Source organism: Dendrobates tinctorius, unplaced genomic scaffold (genome assembly GCF_039654945.1).
Source record: "Dendrobates tinctorius isolate UK_male_01 unplaced genomic scaffold, ASM3965494v1 ptg000073l, whole genome shotgun sequence".
In the NCBI taxonomy this organism is placed as follows: Eukaryota; Metazoa; Chordata; class Amphibia; order Anura; family Dendrobatidae; genus Dendrobates; species Dendrobates tinctorius.
Genome location: NW_027361741.1, coordinates 5,478,875 through 5,492,573, shown reverse-complemented (window position 1 = coordinate 5,492,573; position 13,699 = coordinate 5,478,875). Strand labels below are relative to the sequence as shown.

Sequence of the window (13,699 nt, the reverse complement as noted above, 5' to 3'; positions counted from 1 at the left end):
GGACTATGGGATGGAGGATATGTATGACGGGTATATGGGCACGGGACTATGGGATGGCGGATATGTATGATGGGTATATGGGCACGAGACTATGGGATGGAGGATATGTATGATGGGTATATGGGCATGGGACTATGAGCTGAAGGATGTGTGATGGGTATATGGGCACTTGACTATGGGATGGCGAATATGTATGATGAGTATATGGGCATGGGACTATGGGATGGAGGATGTGTGATGGGTATATGGGCACTAGACTATGGGATGGAGGATATGTAGGATGGGTATATGGGCACAGGCCTATGGGATGGTGGATATGTATGATGGGTATATGGGCACGGGACTATGGGATGGAGGATGTGTGATGGGTATATGGGCACTATACTATGGGATGGAGGATATGTATGATGGGTATATGGGCACTCGACTATGGGATGGAGGATATGTATGATGGGTATATGGGCACGGGCCTATGGGATGGTGTATATGTATGATGGTATATGGGTACGGGACTATGGGATGGAGGATAATTATAATTTGCTATAACTAACCACAGTTAGTTACTATGCCCAGGCAGCGCCGGGCTCTTCAGCTAGTTATCATAAATAATAGTAATGCAAAGCAGCAATGGCATCAGTAGATAAATAAATAGGCAGTGCTACAATTTGAAAGGAAGTATCCTAAATAATATAGCACCACTGCATCTGTCAAAATATCACTATATATATGAAACCAACCATGGTCCTATGACATGCATAATTAAGACCAAGGTATCAAAAGATCAAGTTTAATAGTAAAACCATATACAAACTGTTGGTGAGGGGTTAGTTGTACCTAAGCTAAGTTTTCTTAAGAAGAACTTTGTTAGATTTTGCTAGCTAAATAATAATAATAATTTTATTTCAATAGCGCCAACATATTCTGCAGCACTTCACAATTAATTGGGGACATGTACAGACGACAAAGACATTACAAGTAAAACATAGTTCAACAGTTAAAAGAGGAATGAGGGCTCACTTGCAAGCTTACAATCTATAAGGGAATGGTGGGGGGTCCAATAGGTGAAAAATGCTTGTCATCAAGGGGAAGAGGAGAAGAAGAACCAGCAAAAGATACAATGAGGGAATGGTCAATGTGGTAGGCAGAGAACCAAGAAAATGGTGTCCTTTAGGCCGATAGAGCAGAGCATGGAGAAGAGGAGCTGATGATCCACAGTGTCAAATACAGATACAGCATATTTTTACCATTTAATGTAAACTTTCATATCAAATAACAATTTGTTTTTATTGCTAGATATTCTGGGCAGTGGGCACAGTATTTGAAGTTCTGCTGGCTATCTTTGTCATGCCCACCTTAGGATGGCGTTGGCTCCTGATATTTTCTGCTGTGCCACTGATAGTGTTTGCAATTTTGTGTTTTGTAAGTATTTAGAAAATAACTACTAAATTAGACTTTTTCAAGCATTTGTAACTGTTCATTCCAAAGTGAGGACGCAGTGTGCAATACTGAATGCATTAATTAAATTTTAAGGAACAGGTCTCTTTATTATATGTTCTCCATTTTGTAAAAAAGAGTCATCTTTATTTCGGCAAGTACTATAAATGTTAATTTGGTCATTACATGTTACCTTGTAGTGGTTACCGGAGAGCGCTAGATATGATGTCCTGTCTGGAAATCAGGAGAAAGCTCTCGCTACCTTAAAGCGTATAGCAACAGAGAATGGGGCTCCAATGCCTTTAGGGAAACTTATCTTATCCAGGCAGGTGAGTATGCATATCTTCTCCCATCATAATAATGCTGTATTGGTTGGTGCAGAGCTGATAGCAAACAGTGCTGTGATTAAATCCATTGCATTGGTAGTAAAAATATGCTGTTTCTTGTTTGCTCCTCAAGAAAAGATAACCACTTTTTGCATTGAAGTGAGTGAGAAAAATCTACTTGCACTTTTTAATTCTCCATCATCAGCTTTATTGGTTTTAAAAATGATAACAAATATAGTAAACCTGATTGCAGATGACACAGTGTTTTTTTAATATTGACTATTGAAAATTCAAGAAGAACTAATGCATTTTCCCTCTCAATGGCGTAACTTGAAGCTCATGGTTCCGACAGTAAAATCCCAAACAGGGCTCCCCAACAAGCATGAGTCTTTGGAACACTCTAATGGCTAAAGGGGTCAAAAGGAGGCAGTTTTAACAGCATTAATCATAGGTTGCTCTGGATTTTCTGATATTAAGCCCTTATCAACCACTCACTGTATTTTAATGGTGGATCCAAGTTCTGAGTCTTTTTTTTCAAAGTTTTTCTGCCGTCAAAATTTTAAGACATAGATGAACAGGTATAAACAATTTCCCTGAAGGACCAGCAGGGACGTTCCCCTGAACCTTCAATACCTCACCCTCAAGTTCAGAATACACTGCGGAGGCGACCACTACTTCTTGAAAAATAGGGACAGTATCGTCAGTACTCCCAACGTCACGGAAACTCAGAGACAAAGCATCTGCTTTGATGTTCTTAATCCCAGAACAGTCATACACATGATGAGGAGTCAGTTCTTGACACCCCTTTTCAGAGAATACTTCAAAATATGACAGGTAACATGGAGTGATTTTATTGGAGACACTGGAGATTGCAGCACCTAGGCAATTATCTTTGCAAAAATCACTCCACTTAATAATCTCTCTGGCCTCCCAGTCTATGACTAGATTTTGTTTAGTCACCCCGGGAAGACTCAGCACAATAGAAATAGGGAGACTTTCCAAGATATAACAAGATAGGAGCTCCCTGTGAAGAGCCACTATTCGCATGTTCGCACCATGCACTAAATTTCCCTGACCGAGAGGCACAGAATCAATTGCAAGTATGGAGACAGGCATTGCCAGAGTCCTACAGGAAAGACCAAGGTCCTTTGCGAACCGAGCATCCACCATATTGGCTCCTGCCTCACTATCCAAGAGGATGGATATTTTCTCAGTTTTCATACCAATAACCACTTCTGAGGGTAAGAAACACTGAGATACATATGCGGAAGAGATTTTTGCACCCAGTTTGTTATCCGCCACTCAACCTGATGTAAGAAGGCTTTTTTTTTGCTTTGGGTAAAGACGGACCATACTCTAATGAAATGCCCCTTTTAACAACAGAAAAATTACAACCCAGTTTTGCGGCAAACCATAAGAGACTCATACCAAGGGGAGGCCCCTCCTCATTGCATTGGTTATTCAGAGCACACAGGGAGAACCTCGGTTTGAGGGAGTACCATGGGAGGCGGTGTCACAACAGGTCTAACCCTGAGTTGTCTATAAATGCATATGGCCAGAGCCATGGTTGCCTCCAACGACTCAGGAGTTTCGTACAGCGCTAATGCGTGTTTTAGTCTTTCAGACAGGCCCTGACAAAACTGACTCCTAATAGCAGGATCATTTTACCGGGTGTCTGTGGCTCATTTACAGAACTCTGAGCAGAATTCCTCTGCCGGCCGGTCTCCCTGCTGGAGCTTATGTAGCTGAAACTCACCAATGGAGACACAGTCCGGGTCATCATACACGAGGCCTAGAGCCTCAAAAGCCTATCAACCGACCAGATAGACATTGAGTCTGCTGGAAGTGAAAAGGCCCAGGATTGAGGATCTCCTTGAAGGAGAGAAATAACAATCTCAACCCATTGCTCCTCACTCCCAGATGAATGAGGACGATCCCTAAAATGCAACTTGCAGGCTTGAAGGAACACCATAAATTGCATTGCATTGCATTGCATAATTGCAGTGTATTCATGAAAAAAAAACACATGCCACACCCAAAGAGTTTAATGGGCAAGTTTGATCCAAAAAATGGATCAGAGAAGTGCAGGCTGCGATTTTTAGTTTGCAGACCATTGGTCCATGTGTAAAAATGCTCATGCCATCCATTTTGCATAAGGACAAGCACACTAAAGTAAAAGATGCTGAACTAGCCATATTTGAGTCTTTTGATCAGACATTGACTATAATAGACATAAACCTTTTTCACATTTATAGGAGGACCGTGGTAAAATTCGGGACCTTTTTTCACCTCAGTTCAGATGCACAACGCTGTTGCTTTGGTTTATATGGTAAGTGATTATGTTACCTATCTGCAATAATTGGTTGGTGATCTGTAACAAATAAATGTTATAATAAAATGACCAAAATATAATATTCAATGCAACACCAAAGGTTTATTTGCACCAGCTACTTGTTTGCTGATCAATGGTTGTTTAATAGCCTGTTTACACAGAGCAGAAATAGCCAGTACCAGAACTATGATCTTCTGGGTAAACTGAAAGGTCATTTCACCCTGACGAACAAGTCTGTTGTTCGTTGGGTGAACTGCAGTCTGTTTATTCTGCGTGAATATTGTGAAACGAGCATTCCTAAGAATTTAGGTTCATGATAGTCATGCAGTGTAAATGCACCTTAAGGAGGACCTTTCACCAACTTGTACATGTTACTTGGCCACATCATGAAACAGTGGCTGAGTAAAACATAGTTTTCATTTTTTAATTATTTTCTCCTCTGTTGCAGATATATTAGTTTGTAAAATTTAGGGTATAATTTATGTTACAGTTCAACTAGGGGTTACCAGAGATTTGTCTCTAGAGGCGTGTACTTCTTCCCCTGCATAATGTTAACCAATCAAAAGCATGCAGCGTCATGCAGGAGAGAAAAGACTAAACTTCTTCTCACTTGTCTGTGAAGATACAGTACAGAGATGCAGGAGAGCTTAGTTATGTATCATTACTAACCCTTCTTGAACTCACCTCACAGTCCTGTCAACTCTGACCCTCCTTAAACACCAACTGCTGTGAGATTAGATCTGGAATAGTCAGTAGTAGCTACTTGGGATCAATGAGGAAAGGCGTGTGTTTTTTTCCCTTACATGAGGTTAATTACTTATGATTGGTCAACTTCATACAGGGGAAGAAGCATATGCCACCAGAGAGTCTCTGGTAACAACTAGTTGGATTATAACATAATTAAAAACTAAAGTTTATGAGCTAATATCTCCGCATTGGAAAAGAGTAGCCACTACGATGTGAACAGTTTGACATGCTCATACTCGAGAGAGGACCCTTTAAGTTAAAACTTGATTATTTAAATGCCATCTTTGATTATATGTGCCTGGAAGAACGGAAGTCAGAGATTTCTTTGGACACTCGCTTCTATAGCATATTCTGAGCCACTATAGCAACCTACATAAGTCAGAAACCAGACCAGATCCCTAGGTTATTTCAGACACCATAACAGACCTCTAAATCAATTCCTACCCCAAACCAAACCACTAACTACAATGAGACCTTAGTCCACACTCCTAACTTTGTCCAAACCCCTAAATATTTTAGACCTTGGATTAATTAATAGATACATACACTCACTGGCCACTTTATTAGGTACACCTGTCCAACTGTGTGTTAAGACTTAATTTCTAATCAGCCAATCACATGGCGGCAACTCAGTGCATTTAGGCATGTAGACATGGTCAAGACAATCTCCTGCAGTTCAAACCGAGCATCAGTATGGGGAAGAAAGGTGATTTGAGTGCCTTTGAACGTGGCATGATTGTTGGTGCCAGAAGGGCTGGTCTGAGTATTTCAGAAACTGCTGATCTACTGGGATTTTCACGCACAACCATCTCTAGGGTTTACAGAGAATGGTCCGAAAAAGAAAAAAAATCCAGTGAGCGGCAGTTCTGTGGCCGGAAATGCCTTGTTGATGCCAGAGGTCAGAGGAGAATGGGCAGACTGGTTCGAGCTGATAGAAAGGCAACAGTGACTCAAATTGCCACCCGTTACAACCAAGGTAGGCAGAAGAGCATCTCTGAACGCACAGTGCGTCGAACTTTGAGGCAGATGGGCTACAGCAGCAGAAGACCACACTGGGTACCACTCCTCTCAGCTAAGAACAGGACACTGAGGCTACAATTTGCACAAGCTCATCGAAATTGGACAGTAGAAGATTGGAAAAACGTTGCCTGGTCTGATGAGTCTCGATTTCTGCTGCGACATTCGGATGGTAGGGTCAGAATTTGGCGTAAACAACATGAAAGCATGGATCCATCCTGCCTTGTATCAACGGTTCAGGCTGGTGGTGGTGGTGTCATGGTGTGGGGAATTTTTTCTTGGCACTCTTTGGGCCCCTTGGTACCAATTGAGCATCGTTGCAACGCCACAGCCTACCTGAGTATTGTTGCTGACCATGTCCATCCCTTTATGACCACAATGTACCCAACATCTGATGGCTACTTTCAGCAGGATAATGCGCCATGTCATAAAGCTCGAATCATCTCAGATTGGTTTCTTGACCATGACAATGAGTTCACTGTACTCAAATGGCCTCCTCAGTCACCAGATCTCAATCCAATAGAGCATCTTTGGGATGTGGTGGAACGGGAGATTCGCATCAGGGATGTGCAGCCGACAAATCTGCGCCAACTGTGTGATGCCATCATGTCAATATGGTCCAAAATCTCTGAGGAATGCTTCCAGCACCTTGTTGAATCTCTGCCACGAAGAATTGAGGCAGTTCTGAAGGCAAAAGGGGGTCCAACCCGTTACTAGCATGGTGTACCTAATAAAGTGGCCAGTGAGTGTAGATTAAAAGGAGATAGCAAAAATAAGAACATTTCAACTCACCACACTTGCAACATCATCCCCCTACTAGCTTTGGCATAGATCCAGTACGTTCCCGCTACATAAGCAAATTAAAGTGTAATATAATTACTCCATCTTACAGTCAATTACAGTTAAAAAAAAACTACTGGACTTTATTACAGGATATTCAAAAGCTCACCGATTCCACAAATCAGCCAATAAGTTTTGATTAAGCCATAAATAGGAACAATTATTTCATAGCTTAAACCATGAGTAAGAAACATTTGTTTAAAATGGGTTGGATTTTTTTGTAGAATTAGTGCGTTTTTCTATGTACAGGGTGGGCCATTTATATGGATACACCTACATAAAATGGGAATGGTTGGTGATATCAACTTCCTGTTGGTAGCACATTAGTATATGGGAGGGGGGAAACTTTTCAAGATGGGTGGTGACCATGGTGACCATTTTGAAGTCGGCCATTTTTGATCCAACTTTATTGTATCCAAAATATGCAATAATAACAATAATATGCAAGGTATTACTGTATAAGCTAAGTGAATGAGATCCCTGAAGTCTTATGCACACGTTGCTTATTTTTTACCTTGCATATTTGCAGCAGATTAAAATCTGCATAATGTAAATTCTTGCAGCGTATTTCGCCCATACTAACGAGCAGGGGAAATACGTAACAAAAGCATGTAAAAAAAATGGCATAAAAAGAATTGTATTTTACACAACTTTCTTCCTGCCAACACTTTAGGATATGAATCAGAATATTCTCCTGCAAATCCTGGACGTGTGCACATAGCCTTAGTCCCTGTCCTGTGTTCCTCCCATTCATTATAAGTCCTTGATAATATCATAATGAATTTGAGGGTGGGAGAAGACATTATCAGGTACTGAACATCCTCTGCCACCTCTCAATTCATTACAAGTCACTGACAGCACCTTCTCTCACCTTTTAATTCATTATAAAGTGTCCTATGCACCTTGCCTCTCCCACTCCCCAAAAAATTTTAAGTCCTTTATAGTGTCATAATGAATTGTAAGATGGGAGAGGACGCTATCAGGGGCTTAGCACCCTCCTCCACCATCCAATTTATTTTAAATCCATATCAAAGAATCATAGAATGTTAGAGTTGGAAGGGATCTCAAGGGTTATCGTATCCAACCCCCTGCTCAATGCAGGACTCACTAAACTATCTCAGACAGATGTCTGTCCAGCCTCTGTTTGAAGATGTCCATTGAAGGAGAACTCGCCACCTCTCGTGGCAGCCTGTTCCACTCATTTATCACCCTCACTGTCAAAAAGTTTTTTCTAACGTCTTATCTGTTTATTTTCCTTTTCAGTTTCATTCGATTGCTTCTCATGTTTCCATGTGCAAATGAGAATAATGATGACCCCTCTACACTGAGCCATCCCTTCAGATATTTGTAGACGGCTATAAAGTTTCTTCTTAGCCTTCTTTTTTGCAAGCTAAACATTCCTAGATCTCTTAACCATTCCTTTTAGGACATACTTTGCAGTCCGCTCACCATACTGGTAGCTCTTCTCTGAACTTGCTTCAGTATTTCAATGTCTTTTTTAAAATTTGGAGCCCAGAACTGGACACAGTGTTCCAGAGGAGGCCTGACCAAAGAGCAGTAAAGGCGGATAATTACTTCACGGGATCTAGGCTCTATGATTGCCTTAGTACATCCTAGTACTGTGTTTGCCTTTTTTGCTGCTGCATCACACTGTTGACTCTTGGGCTGTCTGTGATCTATTAGTATACCCAAGTCTTTTTCACACATGTTGTTGCTTAGTTCTCTTCTTCCCATTCCATAGATTTAATTTTCGTTTTTCTTGCCCAGGTGTAGAATATTGCATTTCTCCCTTTTAAATACCATTGTAATAGTCGTTGCACATTGTTCAAGCTTATCTAGATCCAACTGAATTCTTTCTCTGTCATCTCTAGTGTAAACTATCCCTCCTAGCTTTGCATCGTCTGCAAATTTGATTAGTTTACCTTCAGTTCCCTTATCTAGATCATTTATAAAAATGTTGAACAACATTGGAGCCAGGACAGAGCCTTGCAACGCTCTTTCAATTGGATGTGCAACCATTTATTTCCACTCCTTGAGTATGATCACTGAGCAAGTTATGAATCCACCTAACCGAAGCCTTGTCAATCCCATATTTGGTCATTTTTTCAATAAGGAGAGGATGAGATACTTTATCATATGCTTTGCTGAAGTCAAGATATACTATATCTATCACATTTCTCTGATCCACCCAGTCATTGATTCCATCATAGAAGGAAATTAGATTAGTCTGGCATGACTTGTGCTACCACTTTTTGTGGCTCTGGTTAATTACTGTATTCTTATCCAAGCACTTACATACATGCTGTTTAATAAATTGTTCAAATACAGTGCCTTGCGAAAGTATTCAGCCCCCTGGAACTTTTCAACCTTTTCCCACATATCATGCTTCAAAAGAAAGATACCAAATGTAAATTTTTGGTGAAGAATCAACAACAAGTGGAACACAATTGTGAAGTTGAATGAAATTTATTGGTTATTTTAAATTTTTGTGGAAAGTCAAAAACTGAAAAATGGGGCGTGCAATATTATTCGGCCCCTTTACTTTCAATGCAGCAAACTCACTCCAGAAGTTCATTGTGGATCTCTGAATGATCCAATGTTGTCCTAAATGACTAATGATGATAAATATAATCCACCAGTGTGTAATCAAGTCTCCGTATAAATGCACCTGCTCTGTGATAGTCTCATTGTTCTGTTTGAAGCACAGAGAGCATCATGAAGACCAAGGAACACAACAGGCAGGACCGTGATACTGTTGTGGACAAGTTTAAAGCTGAATTTGGATACAAAATGATTTCCAAAACTTTAAACATCCCAAGGAGCACTGTGCAAGAGATCATATTGCAATGGAAGGAGTATCATACCACTTCAAATCTACCAAGACCCGGCCGTCCCTTTAAACTTTCATCTCATACAAGGAGAAGACTGATCAGAGATGCAGCCAAGAGGCCCATGATCACTCTGGATGAACTGCAGAGATCTACAGCTGAGGTGGGACAGTCTGTCCATAGGACAACAATCAGTCATACACTGCACAAATCTGGCCTTTATGGAAGAGTGGCAAGAAGAAAGCCATTTCTCAAAGATATCCATAAAAAGTGTTGTTTAAAGTTTGCAGCAAGCCACCTGGGAGACACACCAAACATGTGGAAGAAGGTGCTCTGGTCAGATGAAACCAAAATCGAACTTTTTGGGATATGTTTGGCTTAAAGTCAACACAGCTCATCACTCTGAACACACCATCCCCACTGTCAAACATGGTGGTGGCAGTATCATGGTTTAGGCCTGCTTTTCTTCAGCAGGGACAGGGAAGATGGTTAAAATTGATGGGAAGATGGATGGAGCCAAATACAGGACCATTCTTGAAAATCTGTTGGAGTCTGCAAAAGACCTGAGACTGGGATGGAGATTTGTCTTCCAACCAAGACAATGATCCCAAACATAAAGGAAAATCTACAATGGAATGGTTCACAAATAAACTTATCCAGGTGTTAGAAAGGCCAAGTCAAAGTCCAGACCTGAATCCAATCGAGAATCTGTGGAAAGAGCTGAAAGCTGCTGTTCACAAACGATCTCCATCAAACCTCACTGAGCTCGAGCTGTTTACCAAGGAAGAATGGGCAAGAATTTCAGCCTCTCGATGTACAAAACTGATAGAGACATACCCCAAGAGACTTGCAGCTGTAATCGCAGCAGAAGGTGGCGCAACAAAGTATTAAGTTAAAGGGGCCGAATAATATTGCACGACCCACTTTTCAGTTTTTGACTTTCCACAAAAATTTAAAATAACCAATACATTTCGTTCAACTTCACAATTGTGTCCCACTTGCTGTTGATTCTTCACCAAAAATTTACCTTTGGTATCTTTATGTTTGAAGCATGATATGTGGGAAAAGGTTGAAAAGTTCCAGGGGGCCGAATACTTTCGCAAGGCACTGTATCTTTCCTGGAATAGAAGTAAGGCTTACTGGTCTGTAATTTCCTGGCTCTGTCTTCTTTCCTTTTTTGAAGATAGGGACAACATTTGCCCTCCTTCAATCTTCTGGGTCTTCTCCTGTTTTCCATGATTTTTCAAAGATTCTGCCAGTGGTTCTCTAATTCCCTCTGCTAACTCTTTCAGTACCCTAGGATGTAGTTCATCTGGACCAGGAGATTTAATTGAATTTAAATTAGCTAAGTGTCACCATCTCTCTGTTTATGGATAGAGTAGATTATTTTTTTCTTCGATGGCACCGTAAAGATCAGTTGATATTACATTTGTTTTCTTAGAAAGCACAGATGCAAAATAGAAATTTAAAAGTTCAACCTTCTCAACATCATTTTTGACCACATCACCCTTTTCATCCTGTAAAAATCCTACAGCATCTTTGACTTTTCTTTTGCTTTTGACATACCCCCAAAATCTTTTCAGCTTTTCTCCCTTGCTAGCCTCATTTCATTACTGGTTTTAACTCTTACAACTCTTGCCCTGCATTCCCTGCAAACAGCATTATATTCTTCTTTAGATATGCTCTCTTTCCATTTGATATACATTTCTTTTTTCCTTTTTAACAAGTGATAAATTTCTGTGTTCATCCACCCTGGTCTCTTTCAATGCTTCCAATTTTTCCTTCTTTTCAGGATTGTTATCAATTGTGCGGTGAGAATTTCATTTCTCAATATCTCCCATCCTTCTTGGACATTTCTGTTCTTAGAACATCTAGCCATTGGATGTTTCTAATCTATGTCCTCCTCCCCCTGTTCATAAGTCCATTATAAGTCCCCTTTACTCCCAACCCAATTCCCCACCCCCCTCTTTGTCCTCTCCCCCACCCCCTTCATTATTCTCCCTCACCACACCTCAGTGTCCTCTCTCCCACCATACCTCAGTGTCCTCTTCAACAGGCCCATCATTGTTCTCCCCTACTGCAACTCAGTGTCCTCTCCCACCCTCATCATTATTCTCCCCAGTGTAATGGTTAAAAAAAACCACCACTCACCTCTCCGACTGTTCCCCCGTAGCATTTTCGTCACCAGCAACTTTCTCTCATACACAGGCACTCGCTGCTTGCTGATGTCATCAAGCCACGCATGCCTGTGAAGAAAGTTTCAGGCAGGAAGCAGATCCTGGATCCCTGCAGCTCCGCTTCTCTGCCATTTCTCCTGTAGGCAGCGGAGCTGCAGGGAACGCTCACTGCCCACGCGTATGATTAAGGAAATATGGCCATGGTCCCGCTGGAGCCTCGGGCTCCGAGAAACAGGCCAGATTGCAATCAGTATTAGCTGCCCTGCAGGGGCATCCCTCCACCTCCGGATCCTGGTGCAGCTGCACCGGCGGTATATGTCTTCCCCTCCACTTGAATCACTATGTACAAGCAAAGGCAACATCTTATTCATTTAACAAATCTTCCCAGTTCATTGTTATATAAATTTGTGATTGAGGATAATGTCACATTTGCATGTGGTTGAAAAGTGTGTCCCTGGATTTGGTTACTGGTGGGCATTTGGCACCCCAGTCTGGAATTGGTAGAGTTCCAATTTAACATTGTTAAGCATATACATTAGTTTAAACATTCACTGATAATAGATCTCATTTTATATTACAGGTTTTCTAATGCCTTTTCATACTATGGACTGGTTTTATTAACAACAGAGCTTTTCCAAGCTGGAGATGTATGCAGCGGTAAGTAGTAACTTTTACAGGTATTGGCACAGCATATCAGTTATTGAGTCTTCTTATATGAATGACTGTCAATTTATGATAGACATGCTATAATTTCTACCAGATCTAGACACAAATTTTGACACAACTAATTAGCCATAGATTATATGACATCTCTGTCGGTGATCTACCCCTATGTTTGTGCTTCCATTGCCGAGCCATGTCAAGTCTCTGTTGTTGATGACACGGAGTGAAAACGTGTTTGTTCTGTGTGATTCTGGGACTTGTAAAACCATCTTGACCGGTTGCTTAAAAGTTATCCTTGATCTTAACTCCTGCTGTTCACCCTGGGCAAGGCTGGAGGCTGTATAAGATCCTGAATGCCTGTTCCCCATTGCCAGTTATAATTCGCTAGACCTGGTCCACACTTTCTGTCACCATTTATCCTGCTTGTATTTCTCTGTTGATTTGACCTCGGACCTTACATTTCTGGTACTGTTTTGGATTTCCTGGTTTTGACCATTGCCTTTATTGTGACCATCCCACCTGCTTGATGTTTCTGTCCATGTTCTGGATCTCCTGGTTGTCCAGCGACTTTCTGACCACCATTAGCCAGCCAGCTCCACCACATTGATCTCCCTGTGACCGGAGATACCTTGAACATTTTTATTCAGTATCAGATCAACTATTAATTTATTACAATTTAATAAACGATAATGATCATTTCTAGATGTGAGTTCCCAGTTTCCACCAATGACAAATCTCTTTAGTCTATAAATACAGTTAGTAATTGTAATATTATAATCAAATCATAACTTTAATTGATGAAATCTGATTTTATCATCCTATCATATTGATGTGGTTTTTGACTAGCAAATATTTCACGTTTTTTCTATTCCTTTTCCAAGTTTCCAGTCAGAGGAAGGCAGTCAAGCCGAAATGCAGTCTCTCCTGTGAATTTCTAACTGTGGAAGATTACACTGATTTATTATGGACCACACTATCTGAATTTCCAGGTTGGTGGTGCTAGAATAGTCACATCAGATGTTCACCTGGTATATACAAACTGGCCACTGTAACAGCAAGCTACATTTCTAGGACCGCTGACATCTCATCTGCTGTGACTAGCTCAAAGCCTAGCAATATTAGGGACATTTTTATAGAAAATACCATATACACCTAATATTAAAATAATCTACAAAAATTATCTAAATTAAGAGTGCCTTTCTCATCAAAGACAACCTCATTTACAAGGCATCCTTTTCAAATGCTCACACCACCCATGGCACACAGTTGATTTTGCTGGGGCAGGTAGCCATGCATTTCTCCAGGGAAAATGCAAAGCAAATATAGTATATAGTA

General features: G+C 40.8%; 1 protein-coding gene across 1 annotated transcript in view; it reads left to right on the top strand.

The window, feature by feature from the left end:
• SVOP (SV2 related protein) overlaps window positions 1-13,699 on the top strand; it is a 61,475-nt gene that overhangs the window by 38,466 nt on the left and 9,310 nt on the right. The window contains exons 8-12 of the mRNA XM_073582595.1: window positions 1,294-1,419; window positions 1,635-1,763; window positions 4,016-4,089; window positions 12,282-12,358; window positions 13,246-13,353. Of these exons, the coding sequence (XP_073438696.1) occupies window positions 1,294-1,419; window positions 1,635-1,763; window positions 4,016-4,089; window positions 12,282-12,358; window positions 13,246-13,353 (514 nt within the window). The remainder of the gene's footprint in view (window positions 1-1,293; window positions 1,420-1,634; window positions 1,764-4,015; window positions 4,090-12,281; window positions 12,359-13,245; window positions 13,354-13,699) is intronic.